Genomic DNA, 22,911 nt, shown 5'->3' on the forward strand with positions numbered 1-22,911 from the left:
AGCAGAGCTGGAATAGAACCTGAAAAGCTGCAACTAGAACGCAGCTAAATTCTACTCTTTTATTAGAGTAACGGTAACAAAACCAGCAATAAAGCAACAGTAATGAAAATAGAGCACAGCTCAACAAAATGTGACAGAGACAGCATAATTTCCTTTATTTTTTTTTCTCCCTTTTAGGTGCACACTTATGTCAACACTACTGGTGTACAAGAGGAAAGAAAAAATCGATCGAGTGTGCATGCGCCACTGGAATCAAAGCTTTCAAACACTGAAACAACTAAAGTAAAAGAAGATCAGATATGTACTGATGACAGAGATGCTCACGTTCTCCTGGAGCCTGAAGGAGTCAAGTTTGTTTTAGGACCAACCCCTGTTCAAAGGCAGTTAATGGAAAGAGAGAAACTGGAGCAACTTGGGAGAGACCAAGTTAGTGGCAGCAGCACAAACAATACTGAGTGGGACACTGGGTACGACAGTGATGAACGTAGAGAAACACCATCTGGTAATAAGTTGGTGTATGAAAATATAAATAGGTTATCAATCCCTAGTGCCTCGGGGGTCAGGAGAGGTCGTTTGACATCCACCAGTACCTCAGATACCCAGAACATTAACAACTCTGCTCAGAGGAGAACTGCGCTGTTGAACTATGAGAACTTGCCATCCTTGCCTCCTGTTTGGGAATCCCGCAAGCTGAGTAGAGATGAAGATGACAGTTTAGGACCAAAGACCCCATCTCTGAATGGCTACCACAATAACCTAGATCCAATGCATAATTATGTCAATACAGAGAATGTAACAGTACCATCAAGTGCTCATAAAATAGAATTTCCACGACGTCGGGACTGTACCCCAACAGTCTTTAACTTTGACATTAGACGTCCGAGTTTAGAACACAGGCAGCTCAACTACATACAGGTTGACTTGGAAGGTGGCAGTGACTCCGACAACCCTCAGACTCCCAAAACCCCCACCACTCCACTTCCACAAACTCCAACCAGGCGCACAGAGCTGTATGCTGTGATAGACATTGAAAGAACTGCTGCTATGTCAAGCCTGCAAAAAGCACTGCCCCGAGATGATGGTACTTCTAGGAAAACTAGACATAACAGTACTGACCTGCCTATGTGAGCCTGGGAAGCATTAAATCATTTGCACCTTTTGTGAAGTTTATAAAATTGAAGATGCAAGTACTTTGCATTTCTTAACACTAACGCCTTTTATAGACTAATAGAACTTTTTTCTGCATACTTCATGTACTTGTCTAACTAAAGGGAATTAATGTAGAGCAAGTATTCATTTAGGTAACACTATTTCATTCTATGGTAGTAATTACTGCATAGCAGCATCGCCACCTTTCACAGTGCCTCTTTAAATTGATTAGAGTCTGAGTGACATGCCAGTTTTGAATTTATAAATATTCTGGTTTGGTGCCTATAGTCGTTAATGGCATTCATAACACTTTTTAAAGCCTCTTGATATATGTGTTATTAGCAGGTAAACCTAATCTTTCAAGACAGATATCTACATTCGTTTCTCATTGACGTGGCTCCTTCAGAATGAAATGTATGTAACTCATTAACTCAGTTTGATGTACACAAGATGCATTGGTTCATCTCAAGGGATATAAATACCAAACTTTTTTTTTTTCTTCATCAAAGACCATGTGGGCAAGAAGGCATTTAATTCCCTGTAGTTTTCTTAAGTGGTGTGATATTTGAGAGGTCACATAAGAGTCCGTTGATCATTGCTATAAACACATCTAAACCCAGCCTTAAGCTACTTCAGATAGAAGAGAATTCCAAGTGGCATATCATGTTCTCTGTGAAATCAGATGGATTTTAATGTTAGAGTTTTTTTGTGAAGGAATTCACAGGTTGGCTATATGAATTAAGGCCCTTTTGTCATTTCTTAGTTCACTGTGCCTTCCTTTCTTTGCATTTGTGTTTCTTTGTTGTTTTAAGAGTCAAAATTTTGTACATAGCTTTAATTATTGTTCAGGGTTGTGTATGTGTTTGTCTCACTCTGCATTTGACAAAGAAAGACTCTTGAAGGTCAAATGTTCGTCTTTGTCCAGCGTTGTACTTCTTTATGCCTGACTGAGATATCCCTGCTCTCCAGCAGCATGCATTATTGCACAACTGGAAAGGTTTATTATGCAGTCATTGTCTTCCTCTAAAGATTCAGACACAGGTTACGTGGGAGTCAGGGTACTGGACTTCATAGTTCTTTGTAGGAAACTGTACATTCTAGCAATGTGCATCCATAGTTGATAGTATAATTTAGAAAGAAATGTAGTAAATTATCTGAAGGTAGTATTATCTATGAGTATACTTCTTTTCCTTTTTGCAGTTGGTGAATTTGGTTTCAATAATAGCTGCACAGTGTTACAGGTACATCCAAGCAGAATGTCATTTGAATATGCCAGATGCACCCTTAGTAGAAATTGTTTCCTTTTCTCAATGCTCTGAATAATTTTAGAATTCTGGCAGTATTGCAGGTGCACCTTGGTACTAGCAGCAGCAGAGGTTACTCTTGAGCCTGTAAAGGAACTGACACTTGTGAACTGGTGTGATGTAAAATAACCCTTGAACTTTGTGAGGAAAAACATGCAAGAAAAGCCATGTGAAGATCTGAAAAATAAATAAGGGTCTTCATGCAATATTTAAAACTGTGTTATTTAAAAAAATATATATTTTTTCAGGTTTTTAAATTGGAGTGTATCCCTGTATCTTTGTTAACTCTTTCTTTGGTCTTCTCTCAGTTTTTAGTGGTAGCAACGGTAGCATCTGAAATACATGTTTCTTGCCACATCATTAAGGGATATCAGGCAAGCTTTTAACTCTGAAAGACTTTAATTATTCTTTATAGACTGTGTGGTATCGAAATACCAGGTTTACAGAGAACACAATTTGCAGAAGTAAGAGAGGGATGTGCTGAGACCATTATGAGGAACTTAATGAGATAATTAATGATTTCATTGTCAACCTATGCAAACTGTTGTGATAGATTTTTTGATTTGTGGGGAGAACTTGGTATTCAAGAAGGTGAAGACTACCTAGAACTAGAGATTTTTACAGGTCTGCAGTGTTAATGCTCCTTCATATCTTTTCCGTTGCTTTACCTTGTGTTATGGACCAGTCGTACTGAAGAGAAGCTATGAGGTGTTGCACAAGACTGGGTTAATGATACTGGTGTGGTTCTTAACTTAGGAACATATGTTTAAGCACACTTAAATCTGTGAGCCAGCCTACTGCTTCAGCATGTGTTTTGAGGTAAATGTGTGTGATCTAGATAGCTGCCTAGAAATGTTTGGTCCTCATCTGTATAGTACAGGTGTCTCAAATTCTGATGAACTCAACCCCTGTAACACAGCTGTGAGGCAGAGGAGCAATATTCATAATTGTCAGATAGGGAAACAGACCTAGTGCAGATCCAAAGTAAGCTGCCAAAATTACAAGAAAGATCCCTCCTTAGTTCTGGTGCACTGCCCTATGCATTTATCCTAGTCTCAAAAGAAGAGATGATCTGAATAATATATATATATATTTTTAATGTAAGTTTCACAGTACTTCATGTGGGGTATTTTCTTAGGTCTGGTCCCCAGAATTGAGAACTCATTGAGATTTTGTTCTCTATGATTTCTGAATGCATAGCCATGGCATTATTTTTCTTCTTGTTTTTAATATATACTAAATGAAATACTCACTGAGCAGAGTCAAGTGAAAACTTTCTGTAGCCTTAGCTATCTTAACAAATCTGGCACCATATTTTCCAGGACTATATTTTATATCCTCTTCTACAGGTGGAATAACGCTTTCTTGTTTTGTGTAAGCTGCAAACGTACTGGGTAGTCCTGTTACCTGCACTGCTCATCTTTAGCCTTCTTTTTGTTTCTCTTTTTTATGACCCTTGAAGTAGATGTAGTTGTGATGCACTTTACCCTTTGAGAGTTGGTAAATGTATTTTCAGTCTCTTTAAAGGTTGTGTTGTTAGGTTTAGTGTCTGTAATTTAGGATTGAGTTTTCAGCTGAAGTCTCGCCACAGTATTTAGCTCGTATTTATTTTGGCCCCACAGGTGTATAGAGTGAGAACCTTCAAGTAGGTAACAAATTTCTGTAGTAACTAAGACTAAGTTTCTACACAGTAGGTCCTGCAAGAATGGCAACACCACTACCAGTTCTACTGTTCTTCCATAGCATGCAATTGGCTGCTGCCCTTCAAGCACGTTTAACGAGGGAAAGCCTTTAACTGTAGATATTCCTTCAGTGCAATGACTTGTGAAAGACATTGGAGTATCTTTTAAAGAAAGAAAATGTCAAAGCGGTGACCAAAAGTATGTAATAAAATTGTACTGGAAATACACTCAGAATCTAATCCGTTGGTTGTATAACAAAAATATTTTTCCTCAAATCGATACGGAGAGGGAGTCTAATTTTAATTTGGTAGTGTTTCCCTGCAGCTCCAGAAGAAAATTAAAAAATGACTTTTAGCTATTATTCCTGACTGTTTTTTTCCCCCCATAAGTACGTTTTGCATATGTGTTAAATTTAATGGTGTGCATTGAAACACTATTCTTACTAAAGTCTACAAACCTTTTGTAGAAATCTGAAGGGTTTTAAATATATTGCATATCATAAACTGCTTAATTTCCACCCCCCTCGCTGCCCCAGGTACCTAAACATTCTTGTGTATTTAAAGCTCTGAGTAGGGCTTTGGTATAGAAGTGACCAGGGAAGGGTCTTAGCTGTATCAGGTTCAAAACAGCGTCAGAGAAAGGGCTGCTCTTTTGCTGGAAACTGGCCAGCACTTGATTTTGCTGGATTTTTGACAGTGTGTTTGCTCAGAATCTGTTTTTTATGTAACTGTTTCACATTGAGATGGAATCACGAAATGGTAAATTACCTTCACTGTTGGGGAAGTAAAACTGCAAGTTCTGGTCAGCTTCATGTACTACTTTGAGCATATCATGCTGTATTTGATTTGGACCTCTATTTCTGAGCAGTATTCTCCTCTTTGTGTAATGTGGATTCAATGGTGTTTTTTTGTTTTTTTTTTTTGTTTTTTTTTTTTCACCGTACAAGCTAACTTAGTGGTTGCAAATAAGATAAAACTGATTTATTACGAACTGGTAGTTGACTGGGATCTGAAGTTTTTCTGTAACCCCAAGAAGCCAAAAGAAAATTGAACCTTCTGGTTTGATAGACAGAATTAAGTGGTTTTGGAATTTATTCTTAAGATCTTTTCCCATCTTTTCTTTGATACAACAAATCAGGCGTTTATATTTGACAGTATTCACTTAATATCAACTTAAGTTCATTTACATCTTTATTTTAAATTCATATACACTCCAAAAAAAAAAAAAAAAAGGAAAAAAAAGAAAAAAAAGAAGAAATTCCATCACAAAAGACTGCGTTAAGATGGAGTCAAGGCTGTTGGTGTCCTTCATACATAGCGTGCATTGAAAAGACACAAAGTCATGAGCAAAGGTCCTTTCACAATCTTTAGAAATTACTTCCTCCTTTGGACAAGATAAGTGAATTTAAAAAAAGTCTTAGTAGCTGTAACTCTGACCATTTGTACGTTATTTCTTGTGATATTGTGCTGTAAGGTATGTGACTAAGTTGTCAGATGTCTTATGAGGATGTTATCCTAATGTGGTGTTTGCTCCAGATTAACGCAGTGTTTTGTTTGGAACTGTAGGTGTACAGATAGAACATGAGATATAAAGTTACCTTTATGGTTGATGAAACGAGTTTTGGACATTTCTATATTTTTATATATTACAAAGGGCATTTTGAATTTTTTCTTGCAGTTTTAATAATTACTTCGTGTGGTAATATACATACATTGTGACAGTTTTCTGATATACCCATTACTTTGGTGTAATTCTATTTTATGTAGCAAATATGTGTATATACAAAGGAGATTCTGTACAAATCCAATTATGAAATAGGCTCGAGTCCTTTGGAACAGGGACTGTCTTCCTGCGTGTCTGCAAAGCCCTTCATGCCTCGGGGTCCCAGCCACAGCTCCCATCCGAGACCTGTGGTGAATAAACTGTCAAGAGATGAATGTGAAGGAGCAGCTGTTCTGCTCTCTGAAGAACCTCAGTACAAAGGTGCCATGAAGCTCACCTTGCCGCTCCCCAGTGCCATGCCATGTGTGGTTACTCCCAACCACCTGCCAGCAGCCCAGAGAGCCTGGGGTCGGTGCGTCCTTTGCTCTGGTCCTGTCCTTTGGCAATAGAAAAGGAAGTCTGAGGTAGGAGCTTTGATGTCAGAGAATCTGCCTTCCTAGTGCTTGGGCCTCATGCAGCATCCCTTGAAGCCAAACTAATTCGTACCTGCGTCTGGGCCTCCGAGTGTGTTCCTACAAGATTGAGTTCTGCTGACAGCAGCTCTGTTGTACCTGAGGACCTTGTTGGTCAAGTTCTTCAGGAATGGTCTAAAAATACTGTAAAAATATAAATATATTTAATTACATGTACTGAAAACAGAAATCCTATTTGTTGTGGTCAGAGTTCAGATTACTATGTGAGTTTTGATTTCGTAGTCGTACCTGCATATATATTGCTTTAACTATGTTGTATGAGAGAGGAAGTGATTCTAAAGTGTGTGAAAGGTCAGGATTACACCTGTATTTGTAATGGTTGTGTTATTTAGGAATGGATATCAGTGAACTTAACTCCATATTAATGCAGTTTTTTTGCATTAGAATATGTGTGTATATCATACACCTGCATTTTATATATAATATATTATATATTTGGTACTAACTTTGTATTTCCCCTGAAATTTGCCAAATCTTGAAGACAAATGTTCTCACTTGTAAGACTTTGGTACTTAATAACTGAATGTATATGAAATGCTCTGGTATGAAAGACAGCAATGTTGTAGAGTTCCCCACGATACAGATGTCTCAACCAGCAGGCATGTTGCCTTTTTTTGCGTGTTACATCTCAATCCACTGCAGCATCACCTTATGTCTCATGAAATATTGTCTGTGTTTTCCCTAAACTGCAGAGCTGCCCTTACAATACAGCTGACAACAGTTCTATCATGTGTGCTGGCTGGTAGGAGTAAGAATACAATAGTCACCAGTGTGCCACAAATGCATTTATTAAATGCAGAAATACACATTTCTACAAAGGCCAAAATCTTATGTTGTATGTTCCTTTCTTGTCATTATATTGTATGATATTGTAAGATTATTGTATGTCCTAATTTGCATTATAAAATGTTTTTCCTACTTAAAGGCATAAATATAGCAACTTTGTATAAAGGTAGCTTTCTAGATTTTTATTTCTTTTATATAAAAAAGTCTAAACAGTGAGAGTATCATTGCCAAACTGTTTATAAAATTTCAGTTAATTTGCCCTGTTTGAATTTGTTTTTACAAACATTCCATATTTCTTTTAAGAAAATTATATTATACTATGCAGAAAGAGTGTATTTTTATGCCATTCCACGTTAATCTTAAAACAAAAAAACCTTGAAAAACATTTCCCCCCTTGTTTTAAGCTATCCTTACTGAGAAAGCTTACCAAATGTTCATTTTTAAAGATGTATTATGTATTACGACAACATTTTCCCCTTTACCAGTGCCAACTTCATTTGGAAAAAAAAAATAATAATTGTAGCATGGCAATAAACTATTGATTTTACATTGAAAATAATGTGTGGGTTACTTCAATAGTTACTACTGTGAGTGCTGATGCATACTGCATTAGTCGCCTTTTTTGCTTTTCTTCAAATCACCGCTTCAAGGCAATGATCAATAGCTATTTTTTCCCTCTAGTATTCCATTCAGTGCTGGGAAGACAATCCAGAAGACAGTGACCCGGTGTTTGTAAATTTTTCTACAGGCTTTTGTTTCCTTTTTGTTAGAGCTCTGTTCCTTTCTTCTGCCCATAGGCCTGGATTTTTGTTGTTGTACTGCTGCTATCTGCTACTTGTTAGCAAATCACCATCAAGTTATTAAATGACTAAGATTTAATAAAGCCTGAACTTTTTTTTTTTTAGCGTTGTACCCAATGATTTCAGAAAGCATAATAGGAAAAATAAATACAAGGTTGAAGCCCTGTCCAGATGGCCTCTACGATTTCCTCCAGAGATGATAAAATGTAGTGATCTTGTCCTGCATGATGCAAGATTTAGATTTGTTTGAATTAGTCACTAATTTATCGTAGAACTAAACTATCATACAACAAAATTATCATACAATGGCTTGACTTGGAAGGAACTTAAAGACCATCTAGTTCCAAGCTCCTGCTGTGGGCTGGTTGCCACCCACCAGCTCAGGCTGCCCAGGGCCCCATCCAACCTGGCCTTGAACACCTCCAAGGATGGGGCATCCACAGCTTCTCTGGGCAGCTGTGCCAGGGCCTCATTACCCTCACAGTGGACAATTCCTTCCTTATATCTAATCTAAACGAGCCCTCTTTCCGTGCTATAATAGCTAAAATGAGCTATTACCCCATGTCCTGTCACTGCACTCATTGACAGAGCGCTTTCCTCTAGGTCCCTGTTTAGGTAATGGAAGGCTGCACTGAGGTTTCCCCAGAGCCTTCTCTTCTTGGGCTGAGCATATCTCCATAGTCTCCATAGTAAAATCCGAATAAGTGATAAATGAAATTAATAATGTGACGGATGTAGTTGCTAAAATATCATGCAACTGATGTAATCCATCGCTGTTACCAGTAAAAATATGTTGTGTTCTGAAATTTTGAAGTTGACTTACATGATGTTTAAAAGCCAATTCTCCACCAATAATGCTACAGACTGCTCTTGAAAGCACAATAATACATGTGTTATTCTACAGCATCCAAAGGGCTGGATTTTGTGATGATTGTTTTCCCTGAGCGTTGGGCCTGCACTGGACCTGGAGCTGAGGGGCACAGAGCATGCAGAACAGTCGGCTCCAGAGCTGAAACGTGCAGCATAGCCTGCTCTTAGACAGTCATCCCATAACAGGGTGAGGTGAGAAGTAGTATCAGTTTAAGGAGCTTCTGCTTGTAGCAAAATACTGCAACGAGCAGAGATCAGAAGGTACAGCTTCAGCATTGGCATGATCTGCTATTGAGTACGTATGTGTATTTTTAAGTGCAAATAATCTTAGCTGAGAAGGTTATGTTGGTTATTTGATCTCTGGGGTTTTCTGGGGGTTGTACTGTGAAGCACAAAACTTGTCTCAGTTCATGTTAAAACAACCCAGAACGCAGCTCATTTATATAGCTCAACTTACACCACGATAGCAGAAATGTGAATTAAAGTCAGTATTAATTCAATGTGCATCTTACGAATGCTTTGAGATAACAGTAGTTATTATCTTTGTTTTTTTCCAGTCTATTGCCCAACCCAAAACTTTGGACATTTTTCTATATATCTATGATGGAAACTGAAGATGCTGTAATTGAATCAGTACTCATTTTCAGAACAAGACTGGAGTGAAACCATGTCCCATTCCCTGAATAGAACAAAAAAACCTTCAAAAAAATCCTATACTAGGCATCCTTACATTGAGAGACAACTAGGAAAGGTGGCAGAGTTTTAGGAGGTTGTTATAGCTCTCCATTGGGAAAGACACGTGGCTTTGGCCAGCCTGAGTCTCGAACACACACTCAGAGATGTTTCTTGGGATGTGCTTTCTCAAAAGGCTTGGCTTTTTTAGCCAGAAAAACAAAAAACAAAAAACCCACCCACAACATTGGAGAGAGCACAGTCCCAATCTCTGGCATAAGTAATCTGACAGTAAGAGAATACCAGTTAGAATACGTTCTCGAGGAATAAGTCATAGAAACCAATTTATGTGTATATCATAGAACTGTGTGAATTGGAAGGGACCCTTATCGGTCATTTAGTCCACCCCATCTGCAATGAACAGGGGCATCTACAGCTACATCAGGATGCTCACAGCCCCCCAGCCTGACCTTGAGTATCTCCAAGGACAGGGCATCCACGACCACTCTGGGCAACCTGCTCCAGTGTCTCACCACCCTTACTGCAAAAAACTTCTTCCTTATGACCAACCAGAATCTCCCCCCTGTTAGTTTGAAGCCATTTCCCTTGTCCCATCACAACAGACCCTGCTAATCTATCCCTTTCTTTCTTGTAGCCCAGCTTTAGACACTGAAAGGCCTCTATTGGGTGTCCCCAAAGCCTTCTGATAATTGACCAGCTGCTGAGTATCAGGATCACAAGCTTTATGAGGATTAGCTAGGAGCCTGGGATTGTTCAGTCCAGAGGAAGCTCAAGGGAAACCTTATCATCCCCTACAACTGCCTGCAAGGAAGTTGTATTGAGCTGGGGGTCTGCCTCATCTCTCAGGAAACAGCGATAGGATGAGTGGTAACGATCTTAATTTACACCAGGGGTGGTTCAGACTGGGTATTAGGAAGAATTTCTTCTCAGAAAGAGAGATGAGGCATTGGCACAGGGAGGGAGCTGGTGGAGTCACTGCTCCTGGAGGTGTTCCAGAACCATGTGGCACTGAGGGCCGTGAGCATGGAGTGGTGGGCTGATGATTGGAATAGAAATCTTCATGGTCTTTTCTAGCCTTCATGATTTTATTAATGATGCCACGATTGTAGGTGGCAGGCTTTTTGTTAGCAGAAAAAAATAACAGCACCAGGCTTAGGTCGGCACCGGCACAGCTGTACTTCCCAGAGGACTGGCAGCAGTGCTCCGGGCGCCCTATGGGAAAGCGCTGAGAGGAGAGGGACCGAGAGGACTGCCTCCCTGATCTAATTCTGCTTGCTTTCAATGGGCCATACGGGCGATACAATGACACAAGCCTGAGGCCGGCAGCCAAGCTCACGGGAGGCCAGCCGCAGGCGCGCGACGGAATTGAAAAGCGGGCACGGCAACCCGCGCGGAGTTGGCGCGGCAGCGGCCGTTCCCGCCTCCGCCGGGGGGGGACTACAGCTCCCACAGCGCCGCGCGGCGCCTCCGCCGCTTCCTCTGACGGCACTTCCGCCGGGCGCTGGTGCTGTGGCGGCGGTGTGCGCGCTCATCCCGTACCGGAGGCGGCTGGGTGTCCCGCGGCAGCATGGTGAGTGGCGGGCGGCCCCGCGCCGTGCCCCCGGCGCTTCCACCCCAGGGGGAGAGGAAAAAGAAGGCGGCGCGGAGCGGCGGGGGAGCCCGCGTGTGGCGTGGGGGAGGAGATCGGGCCTGGAAGGTTCCAGACCGCGCACGAGGCGCGCCCGTTAGGCCGCGGGCGGGTCCCGGCGCCGGGTGGGGGCCAATGCGGGGTGGGCGCTCGGCCTGAGGCGCTGCCCGGGCCGGCCCTGGGAAGCGAGGGGATGGCGGCACGCTTCTGGTCGCGTCTCTTTCAGCAGACGCGGTCTGTCTCACCGTCTCTTCACCGCGTAATTCACGTAATCTGTCGGCGAACAGATCGCGATACGGATTTCAAACAAGGAATCGGTGTATTCAGTATTAATGTTCTCGTTATCAAAGCCAAATGGGCCACAGGAATTACTTCAGCATTAAAACTGTTCCTTAAGATTGCTGGTGTCGGGGTTTTGTGTTTAAAATGCGGTGTTTTGTGAAAGCTGCAGAAGTATTCTCTGCTCTCGCTGTTGTAGGCGTCCCTTTCCCTTGCTCCCGTGAACATTTTCAAGGCAGGTGCAGATGAAGAGAAGGCAGAAACCGCTCGGTTGGTAAGTTTCTTCTCTAAGATAAACTGGTGATGCTCTGGGTAATGATAGTCGTTCTTTTAAATTTAAGTTTACTTCCAGTTTGTGGCGATGTAGAGCTTCATCTGCCTCTTATTGTCTTTTGCTGTTGCAGAAAATAGAAGTGTTTTGTGTATATCAACAGAGTTCTTCTGTATCTCAGCTTTGGAGGTTCACAAGAACCTCCTAAGACTTCCTCAGAAGTCTTTTGGCTCTGATATGTAGTTTAGTGCTTACTGCAAAAATGGAATACATTTTGTCTCATTGTTGAAATGTAGCATTCAAGGAAATTGGAACTGGATTCTGCTGGGAGTTTGCCTGTAGAAGAGTTTGGTTAAGATGTCCCCTTGGAAATTACAGCTTAGCACTTACTTATTGTTTTAAAGTAGAAATAATTTTCTGAGGCATATTTGCTTTCATTACAGTCATCCTTTGTTGGTGCAATTGCTATCGGTGACCTGGTCAAGAGCACTCTGGGACCTAAAGGCATGGTAAGATAGCTGCAAGTTCTCAGTGGTTCTACCTGTTGATCTGTGGCCATGACCCATGTAAACCTCATGAAGTTTCACCAGGCTAAGTGCAAGATCCTGCACCTGGGTCAAGGCAATCCCAAACATGAACACAGTCTGGGCAATGAGTGGATAGGGAGCAGCCCTATGGAGGAAGACCTGGGTAGATTTTTGAATGAAAAGCTGAATATGAGCCGGCAACATGTGCTCGCAGTCCAGAAAGTCAACCGTTTCCTGGGCTGTATCGAAAGGAGTATAATCAGCAGAGACAGGGAGGGCATTTGTCCCCCTGTTCTCTCTTAAGAGGGCATGCCTGCAGTACTCTGTCCAAGCCTGAGGTGCCCAACACAGGAAGAGGCATGGAGCTATTGGAGTTGGTCTGGTAGAAGCCACAAGGATGATGAGAGGGCTGGAGCACCGCTCTTACGGTGACAGGCTGAAGGAGCTAGGCTTGTTGAGCCTGGAGAAACAAAGGCTCCAGGGAGACCTCAGTGCAGCCTTGCAGTACCTAAATAGAGGCCTACAGGAAAGCTGGGAAGAGAGTGCAGTGACAGGACAAGGTGTGATATTTTTGCACTGAAAGAGGGCAGGTTTAGATTAGATATAAGGAAGAAATTCTTCTCTCTCAGACACAGCTGCTCAGAGAAACTGTGGATGGCCCATCCCTGGAGGTGTTCAAGGCCAGATTAGATGGGGTCCTGGGCAGCCTGAGCTGGTGGGTGGCAGTCTTGCCCAAAGCAGGAGGTTGGAACTAGATGGTTTTAAAGGTCCCTTCCAGCTCAAACCATTGTATGATAATTTAGTTATAATAGTTGTTTTTCAAACTGTTCTAATTTTTGCATCATGTAGGACAAGATTCTCCTGAGTACTGGCAGGGATAGCACGGTGACAGTGACCAATGATGGTGCAACAATCCTGAAAGCTATTGGAGTTGACAACCCAGCTGCCAAGGTCTTGGTTGGTGAGTTTCTAACAGTCTGTCATTGTCATACTTGGAATTTCTTCACTTGCAGCTTTCTTACGTAGTTTTAACTTCTTCACAGAAAAATATTCTACATGGTGTGAGAAATTGACATATTCTGTGATAGATATTGCATATCTATACTTGAGAGCATCTGTCTGGCCTTACTTCATTTTGATGATGATCTTTAGGCACAGGTTGAGAGAGGGATGGCTTTTGACCACTGACAGGTTAGAATAGGTCTGTGTTGCAAACAAACAGGGAATTTGAAGGGTGCTGTGTTTGATTTGCATCTCAGGTTTTTCTGTGAGTTACAGTTTGACAGCCTCTTTGTCTGGCAGTAACATTCTTTTTTCCTTAAAGTAACGAGAGAGAAAAATACTCTTGATTACAGCTGCCACGGGTGTTCAGTTTGTTGTGAATCCAAGCATTAATGCCATGGCTTTCTTTTAGATATGTCAAAGGTTCAAGATGATGAAGTTGGTGATGGAACTACGTCTGTCACAGTATTGGCAGCTGAGTTACTGAGGGTGATGTATTATTGTTTTCAGATGTTTTTATATAGGCTGCATAGTCCTGGGATATCAATAGGAGATGTGTTGCTGATGCTTATGAAGTGGGCTCCCAAAGGATAGGAATACTTTGCCCCATTGCCATTAAACTGATGGGAAAAAACCCTTAGGTACTGTCTTCATGTATTTTTTGAAATATGTTTTTATATTTGTGGTCCATATAAGTTATAAATTCACAAATATTTAGATTTGGTACAGTTAAAAAAAAAAAATTCTCCTTATTTCATTTTGCTCCTTTGAAATCCTTTTCCACTATGTTAAGGAGGGGAAAGACCAACCTTGTCAAATTCTGTTGTGTGCACAAGACCTGAATTCATAACGTTCCTTGTAAACACAGCACATTGAAGATTGCCAAACGCTGTATTTGAAGTCACTGTGAAATAGATCTTAGAACTGAAGAACTCAAACTGTACCAGGGGAATCAATGGTCATGATTTGTGGATCTGAGATCAGGAGCATCTGAGGAATGGCGTGTCAGCTTGCCGACTTCCTTGCAAAAGGAACTTTGAGGGGGTTCCTTGCTCTCCTCTGGGCCCCCACTCCACCTTATGTTACAGACTTAAGTGAACAAGGAGCTGTTGTGTAACGGATGTGTAATCAAGTGAGAGTTGGCTGTTTTGTTGCATGTGTCTGGTTTCTGTTTGTATTAGAATTAGTTTTGTTTCTTAATTCCAAGGGCAGATCGTAATTGCCTAGGTTGGAGGGGGGAGTGGAAAGGTGCCTAGAATGTTCTTCTTCTCTTAGGTCTTCACTTTATAGTTCTGATGCTTTTGCTGGCATTCAGAATTTTCAGACTACTCTGAAATGTCTTTCCTAGTGAATGTAAATGTCCTGTGTAAGAAAGCTAATGATTAATTTTGTTCAAATAGGAGGCAGAATTGCTGATTTCAAGGAAGATTCATCCTCAGACCATCATTGCAGGTTGGAGGGCAGCCACAAAAGCTTCCAGAGAGGCACTCTTGAAAGCAGCTGTGGATCATGGGTTAGTAATGCATAGTTTCAGTAGCTCTTTATAAACTATTTGAGATGAAAACTTACCAGTTAGACTTAAAGAGTACTGGGAATTTTTTTGCTGTTTGAAAGAAACAGAGTGATTGAATTGAACATTTGGAGGAAAAGACTACTTTTGAGTTTGGTGAGCTGTAGAAGCTTTGTAAAACTATTGAAAATTACTTGTATTCAGAAACAGAAAATGAACAGAAATTTTCCCCATAGGCCAAAAGTCTGAGTCGTTATTTCAGATCTCTTGCTCTGATTTTAAATGTGTTTGAATCCTTTACGTGACGGCACAGGCTTTTCCAAGTGCAACGTTTTTGTTCTTAATCAGTCTGAACTATTTTTGTAGTGAAATTACACATTATAGAATGCCAGCTCAGGATTGTGGTACAAATAGTACAAGGACAGCGAAATAAGATTTTTTTTAAAGCCTTGATATAGGAAGAAGCACCAATATGTAGTTACCAGGGTGAGTTTAAATGTTTTGCTATGTTACATAGCCAAAAATCTTGGATGTAGTCGTGACATGCAGGTTGCTGATAGAATATGTGCTATTATGGTCCCTGATCAAAACAGCAAACTGCAGGTAAATCACTGTAAGGCTGAACTGATTTTGTAAAAGTAAAGACAACTAACAGTTAACAAAGTACTGTTTCAACAAAAGCTAGGCTAAATTAAACTAAAACCAGCTTCAAAAAAGTCTTTCACCTGTGGCTTCTCCAATTTCAAAATGAGTAATGGATCTTATCTCACAGCACTAAGCAGAAATACCACGATAGTGGTAGTCTGGTGGTACTTAAGGCTGTGAAATTGAGGCTTACTAATGGAGCTGTGCTGCTGCCTTTGTTGTAGTGATGATGAAGTGAAGTTCCGTGAAGACTTGATGAACATTGCAGGAACGACTCTTTCATCAAAATTACTTACTCATCATAAAGATCACTTTGTCAAGCTAGCTGTAGAAGCTGTTCTTAGATTGAAGGGTTCTGGAAACTTGGAGGCTATCCACATCATTAAGAAACTTGGTGGAAGTTTGGCCGATTCTTACTTAGATGAAGGTAAGCGTTTGTGTGTTGGCTGTAATTGTGCTTAAGAAGGGAAGCTGTTACAAGTTAGACGTCGCTATGGAAATACTGAATTGTAAGGCACGAGAGTTTTGTTTTTGCAATAATATAAATGGACTGCTGTCCTTTCTTAATTTGAAGTCTTAAAAAAAAAAAAAACCCAACATCTTTTATTACTACAGGCTTTTTGCTCGATAAGAAGATTGGTGTAAACCAGCCCAAAAGAATTGAGAACGCAAAGATTCTTATTGCAAATACTGGTATGGATACAGACAAGATTAAGGTATGTGATGGAACTACTGTTTTGAAACAGCGTTTTCATAAGCAGAATTAACTGTGCAGGCTGAACTCCTTGTTCTCTTTAATTTAGATTTTTGGCTCTCGTGTTAGAGTGGACTCTACAGCAAAGGTTGCAGAAATAGAACAGGCAGAAAAGGAAAAAATGAAGGAGAAAGTAGATCGTATACTTAAGCATGGAATAAACTGCTTTATTAACAGGTATGTTTTCTTGGAAAAGAGGTAGGGTTTATAATGCAAACACAAAGTAGTGAGGTTGTAATACAGTATGTGTATGAAGAATATTGTTTATACCTAGATCTGTAAAATTAGATGATGCTGAGGTGAGTGTTTCCTTTACACCTTTCCTTCGCACCATTCCCCTCCCCTTCCCTGCCCCCTCTCCCCCCCTCCCATTGTCCTGTACACTATTGTCCTGCTGTTTGGCTGTTCTGTAATTAGGGATCCATGGCAAAGCCCAAGTAGTCTAAGTAATGTTGCTGTAGTTTTAGCATAACCAGTGATAGATCTGTGAATCTGAGAGTCTTTTCACCTGTGTCACGTCTCACTACGTTCTGTTCTAGTGTAGGCAAAAGAGCGGTCTGTCCAGTAGACGTGGTACAGATGTGTAGAGTCCTAGAGGCAGGGCTCCAGTGAGTGGATTGATGGAAGAAAGCTTCAAAGCAGTGCAGAAAGAATTCTTAACTTCCCATTGCTATGCAGTGTTGCCTGTAAAACAGGTGGTGGCTGCCCTAAGAAGTTCAGGTAGCCATCAGTCGTTGTAGCCAGGCTAATGATATTCTAGTTAGAATGTATTAAGTCTGATTTATTCACCGGTACAGTTGATTTCTGCTTACAGCCATGCTGTAGATCTCTTCCACATCTCACATGCTTACCACTTAAATACGACTGAGGAGATGTGTGATGGGTCAAGGCAATATTGATTTACAGTAGGAAGAATCTTCTCTGTATGTAATCAGAAATGCCACCTGTCTCTTTTGAAGATAGATGATAAGTATCTATTTTCTTGAGGTGTCATCTCCAAGCTTCTGAATTCCTACAGTCCTCCTCTAATTTGGAAGGGAAAAATAATTTGGTTGTTGACCGCGCTTTGAAGAGAGGAGAATCCGTATAAATAAAGAAGCACATACTCTTCTCTGTAGTCTTTTAGCTGTGTGTGTGTGAGAAGACTGGCCAGGTACACACAGAGTTGTGTGCTGCTGGGTGTTTGTGTTGGTAAGGAACTGAAGAAAGCCTTTGCTGTGTTGTTCTAGCTCACCCTGCTATAGAATTGGCAGCTAAGCTTCTGTCAGGCACCTAGAATCAAAGGGCTTGGAATTTAAAGCATTGATAGTGTGTCATCAGAGGCAATGTATTCAGAACTATAGTAGTTGGAATTTTTTTTTAGTGGTTTTTTTTTTGTGCTGTCATTGCTGTTTGCTTGTGTGTGAGTGTAACTTTGGGTGGCTGGTGCCTCACATACAGCTGTTCTTGTAGCTTTCAGAAATCTACGTCCATGCTGCTAGTTGGCTGTCCTTTGTTACTCTGGTAACAAAGGTTGTAGAATCTTTCAAAACATCTGTTCTTTCTCTAATGGGAAGCTGTGCCTTTGCTTTAATTGTAGACAGCTCATCTACAACTATCCTGAACAGCTTTTTGGGGCTGCTGGTGTCATGGCCATAGAACATGCAGACTTCGCTGGTGTGGAGCGTCTGGCTCTTGTTACAGGTATGTAGACTGCTGTACTGCCTGCCACTTGGAGGTTGTTTTTTCTGTCTTCAGCAAATGTCAAAGATTGATCTATGAACATGGAAAGTACTTAGAATGAGCTTTATTTTACACAACTTGCATACAAACATGTATGGAGGGCTATGAAATTAACCATCAGTAACTTTAACACTAAGCTGTGGATTTATCAAATCTGCAGGTGACATCTTTCAATAGCAGGTGACTCGGTTTCTGTTTTCAGCATATAACATTTCACTTGTAAAATGATTGATTCTGAATCCTTCCTTCACAATGATGTAAACATGTTTTTTCTACCAACTGTGAACAAAGGGTGATGGCACTAAGCGAAAAATGGAAATACAAACTGGCTAAATTATCTTTGGTGTTGTAAAAATACTTCAGATTAAGTCCCTGCTTGATAAATGTTAGAAAAGTTTGAAAAGTTGAAAAGTTTTTGTAGAAAAGGGAAAAGATACTTTAGCCATGGGAAGTGCAGGATGATAAATTTTCTTTCCTTTTTTGGTCTTGGCTAGAAGTGAGGGTGCTTTTTGACTTGGTATAATCTTACATTTGTAGGTGGTGAAATTGCATCAACCTTTGATCACCCTGAGCTGGTAAAGCTAGGAAGTTGCAAGCTTATTGAAGAAGTCATGATTGGAGAAGATAAACTCATTCATTTCTCTGGTGTGGCAATGGGTGAGTGTTTTAACAGGGATGGCATGCTGCAATGTCTGTTAACTCTGTGCTAGCACTGTTCAGTTACCAGGATGGCAATGCCATGTAATGACTTATCTAACTTTTTCTGAATGCCTTGCTCTTCAATAAGGCATGATTCCTGCACAGGTACATCTTCATGCTTGAAAACTGTTCGTTTACATAACATTGAACATCTACATAAGTGCAAGTGTGGTATCCAGCATTTCTATTTGGGGTGATTAAATTGACGAGAGGAGTAGCAGTCTGTCATGCTTGAAGAACTGGCTCGCTTGTTCTAATAAGATACCAGTACCGTAAATTTCCAGGTGCTTGTTTTGAGGTAAAGGATTCACTTTCTATTAAATTAGGAAAGATTTGGAGCAGCTCACCAATGAAAGCAGTATAGTGCACATCATTTCAGTCTGCCTGTGAAATGTCATCACGCTTCCCCTCTTCCTCTCTACAGATCGATTACTTTATGTGGAATTTAATTGCGGCCATAGCTAAAACCATTTCAGGTGCTTTGTGATATCGTTGCCTTGTGTCATGTTAACACTCATCTTATTGTTTTGGTTTGTTTGTTCTAAATCTTCCTGCATTTGAACTTTGTAGGTGAAGCCTGTACCATAGTTCTGCGTGGAGCAACACAACAAATTCTAGATGAAGCTGAGAGGTCTTTGCACGATGCTCTCTGTGTTCTTGCACAGACTGTGAAGGACACCAGAACTGTTTATGGTGGAGGTGAGTATTAAAATCTCTGTGCCATGGACATGATACACGTTTTGTATTGCTATTCAACTCATGTATAAAATACTTGTGTGTCTTCAACGTACAGGTTGTTCAGAGATGCTGATGGCTAATGCTGTTGCAGAACTTGCCATCAGAACACCTGGCAAAGAATCTGTTGCAATGGAGTCCTTTGCTAAGGCTTTACGAATGGTAAGTTTGTTTAATCAGAGTGCTGGATTAATGTAAAGCTACAAGAGCTTGTTGGTTTATTGACTCCTTGTAGCAGGCAGTTGCTTCTCTATCCAGCTTCTGGTTTTCTCAAAACTCAGAACTGAAGTACAGCAAAGTATCTTGGATGAAAAATTAGGGTTTCTACAAAAGCCCTTGTGTTCTGTCTAATTTTATTTGTGCTCTAGTGCTATCCAGAAGTTTCTAGACTCCTGCTGGAGATTGCATCTTAGTAGGAATTAGAGTACTACAAGAAAATAAGTTTATAGGATATTATGCTGCTAACAGACACTCAGTGTGAGGACCAGTTGCCTTCCGATTTGTCTATTTTAAATTAGGGAAACGCCTCGTTAGGGAATTAGACTGTGAGGAAGCATCTCTCTGAAAAAAAAAAAAAGTAATTAAAGAGTGAAGTAAGACGTGGCATTACCTCTGCTGTCAGCTCGTGCAGGTTTTGCAAACAGAGCGATGTGGTGGTTGGTGCTGACCAGGAAGCTGGATTCTCAAATCCTCCAGTTGTAATTTGAAGCGATTAACAAAGAGACGTATTTCTTTCTGTTCATATAAAATATGGTGACAAATCTGCTGATGCACTTCTGTCCTCTCAGCGGTTGTCTTCCAGTTTTAAACAAACGGGTGGTTGGATTGTGTTTCCTCAGTTCTGATCAGTGCAACAGATAATCTACTGGTTTTGATCAGCTGCTCTTCTTGAAACTAAATAGGTAGCAGTGTGGGAGTGTGTGATGTTTTTGACTGTAGGAATCAGTCCATGTGTTAATTAAAACTAACTTGTGTTTGTGTTTATCTGCTTAGATCCCAACAATAATAGCTGATAATGCTGGCTATGACAGTGCAGATTTGGTTTCTCAGCTCAGAGCTGCCCACAGTGAAGGGAAGACAACTTATGGACTTGGTAAAGAGCTTGATGTTATTTCTGTTCTTGGGTTGGTGTTTGAATGGGGGGAGGGGAGTTAGACTTACTGAACTTGTTTGTCACTGATAAATTCAGCTGGAAGAACTGAGTATATTGATGGCACAGTAAGTGTGCTCATCTAAAAAATAATAATAATAAAAAAAAATGGAGAGGAATTTTGAACTTAAGGCGGGGACCTTGATGTGAATGACTTTATTTAATACCTCCCCTACTATCAGTATGGTTCATTTGAGCAGGTAAGCTGTTGGGTTGTCAGCTTCTGGTAATTTCCTTCCAAGTAAGCAAGAGAAGGAAAAAAATCCATACAAAACAAACTACTTCTTAACCTGTGCTTTCTTTCAGATATGAAAGAGGGGATCATTGGAGACATGGCAGCACTGGGAGTAACAGAAAGTTTCCAAGTCAAGAGACAAGTTCTGCTGAGTGCAGCTGAAGCAGCAGAAATGATTCTTCGTGTAGATGACATCATTAAAGCAGCACCCAGGTATGACTAGGATGTCTGCTTTGGTCAGTTCCAGCAGTATGCAGTGACCTCCTTCCATGCAAGAGTGACTGCAGAAAAAGTCTCGTTCTAAAACTATTTTATTGGAACGAAGATTGACATCTGACATGCCAGCACTTGTTATATGCGATTTATTTTTGTATGAGCAATATGAACAGGCCTTCAGAGCCATCAGTGCACTCAGAATAGTGTTCCTGAGAAATGCCTACTTAATGTGAAGGCACCATCTCCTCATGTGCCACTTAGAGTACTAAAACATCTGCAGAAGTGGCTCACCAAAATGTAGGGGCCTTTTCTTTAGAAGAATGCATAGTTGAATGTGCAGCTGCTTCTGAAATAGAATCTGCACCTAAAACAAAATTGTGTTTGTTGCAAAGCATAGGAAGAAATCTTACTTCTAGGCAGGTTATGCTGCCCCTACAAAGTAGTTTGCACTGTTTTATGACTCACAGTTCTTTCTTAGTATGGCCAAAGCTTGTGTCTTACCACAAAAGACAGTACCATCTCAAAGCTGTGAGATGAAACTAGCACTGAGTGCAAAATGTCAATTGAAAAATAAAGGCAGATGGGGGGAAGCTGGTCGACCTCAGCACAGGGGAAAACTTTCTGAGTTTTCTTTTTTCTCCCCAGAAAACGCGTTCCAGACCATCGCCCATGTTAAACTTCTCCTGGCACCTGAGACTGCGTGGACCAGATCTCACTTAGTAATTTTTTTTTAATGATTTAGTTTTTGTGAGGTTATGGAACAGAAGCTTAAGATGAGCAGCTCCATCAACAATGGCAAGAAGAAAGTGTTTTCAGCTTCTTTTAACTTATTTCGGTTCATGTGTGTTGTGGGTAAGATTCACTTCCACATAAAACATGGGCTTTATACACCGTACAGCTTCTGTTCCTTTCCATGTTCCACTTAAGATACACAGAAATAAAAAATAAAATTCATCAGTGTTGTGTTGGTCTTTGTGTTTCGTATCTTCACTCACGCTTAAGATGGTTTGAAGTGAATAGATCAGTTAATGCTAGGGTTGCTCTCTCACCTGCTGTATGTGCCATTATCACCTTCTTTAGGTTGCCTTTGTTCAGTTTTTATAAGCAGTTTATTCCAGTCCTGGCCACATAGGCTTGGAATTGAAATCCAAGTAATAGGCTCTAGAGTTGTTAGCCTTTTCTAGTGATTGTGGAGTACTGTTTGTTTTCTGATGCTAAGAAGATGAAAAGCTGAAGAGGAAATTTAGGCAGTGCCCATAACAGTAACTTAAATCACACTGCAGCCTTTTGCACTGCAAATTCAGTGTAGGATGCTTCAGAGGGAACTAGTTGGGAAGAAGTATGAACATGCTGGATTGAAGAGTCTGTGTGTGTGTTAGGTTATAGACACAGGCTGCTTGTCTTTGCAAATACCTATTATTAAACTTAGGGCAGTTGGTGGGGAATTGTGCCAAACTGCATTGCTTTCCCTTTTTTCTTCCCCTTTAGCCCAGTTTCTGTTGTGAACGGTACATTCCTTCCTATTCCAGTAGTTGGTGCAAAGGTAATGCTTTTCCTTGTTAGGCTAGTGGTGCCTTTAGCTGAAGCAGCACTGAAGCCCGATTCCAACGGCAGCCTTCACATCAGTTTTGGAGGCGATTCTCAGTAGGGCCGAGTGGCGGCGCCCCGTCTGCATGGCAGCCTGCAGAAAAGAGCTGGCTGAGCTCGGTGACCCATCTGGCCCTTTGCAGACAACACAGCACCTCGGCAAATGACGCGGGCTGTCTGCCAAAGCAGGAAGATTAATTTGAAATCAGGAAAGTATCTATCTGTGCAAATGGTTTTTCTTCCTCAAATGAAGAGAATGGACTCAAAATACTCCTCCAAATCAAAATAGACTTCAAATTACTGCAGTGACAGCACTGCCTCAATGCAAGCCTTCAAGGAACAGGTGAAAGCACATATTCCCCCACCACCCACTAAACAGAGTGCTAAAGTAGTTCTGTAGGATGTTGAGTTAAAGCCTCAAATTCTTGTCCTGTTTGTGAAAAGAAATAGGTTGTTGGAAAAAAGTTTAGGCA

General features: G+C 40.8%; 2 protein-coding genes across 3 annotated transcripts in view; both read left to right on the forward strand.

Annotated features, from left to right (window-relative positions):
* FRS2 (fibroblast growth factor receptor substrate 2) overlaps window positions 1-7,672 on the forward strand; it is a 50,341-nt gene extending 42,669 nt beyond the window's left edge. For both annotated transcript variants that reach the window (XM_042816094.1, XM_042816093.1), the window contains exon 7: window positions 178-7,672. In XM_042816094.1, the coding sequence (XP_042672028.1) occupies window positions 178-1,128 (951 nt within the window). In that variant the 3' untranslated portion in view covers window positions 1,129-7,672. The remainder of the gene's footprint in view (window positions 1-177) is intronic.
* Window positions 7,673-10,968: 3,296 nt separating this feature from the next.
* On the forward strand, window positions 10,969-21,805 carry CCT2 (chaperonin containing TCP1 subunit 2). The gene is made up of 16 exons (XM_042816201.1): window positions 10,969-11,049; window positions 11,585-11,659; window positions 12,100-12,165; window positions 13,033-13,144; window positions 13,598-13,674; window positions 14,586-14,698; window positions 15,565-15,767; window positions 15,956-16,056; window positions 16,144-16,271; window positions 17,674-17,777; window positions 18,354-18,473; window positions 19,086-19,214; window positions 19,309-19,412; window positions 20,244-20,343; window positions 20,707-20,848; window positions 21,497-21,805. Exons 1-16 carry the CDS (start codon window positions 11,047-11,049, stop codon window positions 21,525-21,527), a joined length of 1,608 nt encoding a protein of 535 aa, XP_042672135.1. The 5' UTR covers window positions 10,969-11,046; the 3' UTR covers window positions 21,528-21,805.
* The last annotated feature ends 1,106 nt before the right edge of the window (window positions 21,806-22,911 follow it).

This window comes from Centrocercus urophasianus, unplaced genomic scaffold, assembly GCF_019232065.1.
Source record: "Centrocercus urophasianus isolate 14NV4802_14NV808 unplaced genomic scaffold, USGS_Curo_1.0 seq_15, whole genome shotgun sequence".
Taxonomy (NCBI): Eukaryota; Metazoa; Chordata; class Aves; order Galliformes; family Phasianidae; genus Centrocercus; species Centrocercus urophasianus.

Bases quoted from the DNA above. Each gene is read 5' to 3' on its own strand.
- CCT2 (XM_042816201.1), top strand. The intron at 15,768-15,955 runs GTAAGCGTTTGT...TTATTACTACAG, and splicing joins CGATTCTTACTTAGATGAAG to GCTTTTTGCTCGATAAGAAG. The intron at 16,057-16,143 runs GTATGTGATGGA...TCTTTAATTTAG, and splicing joins TGGATACAGACAAGATTAAG to ATTTTTGGCTCTCGTGTTAG.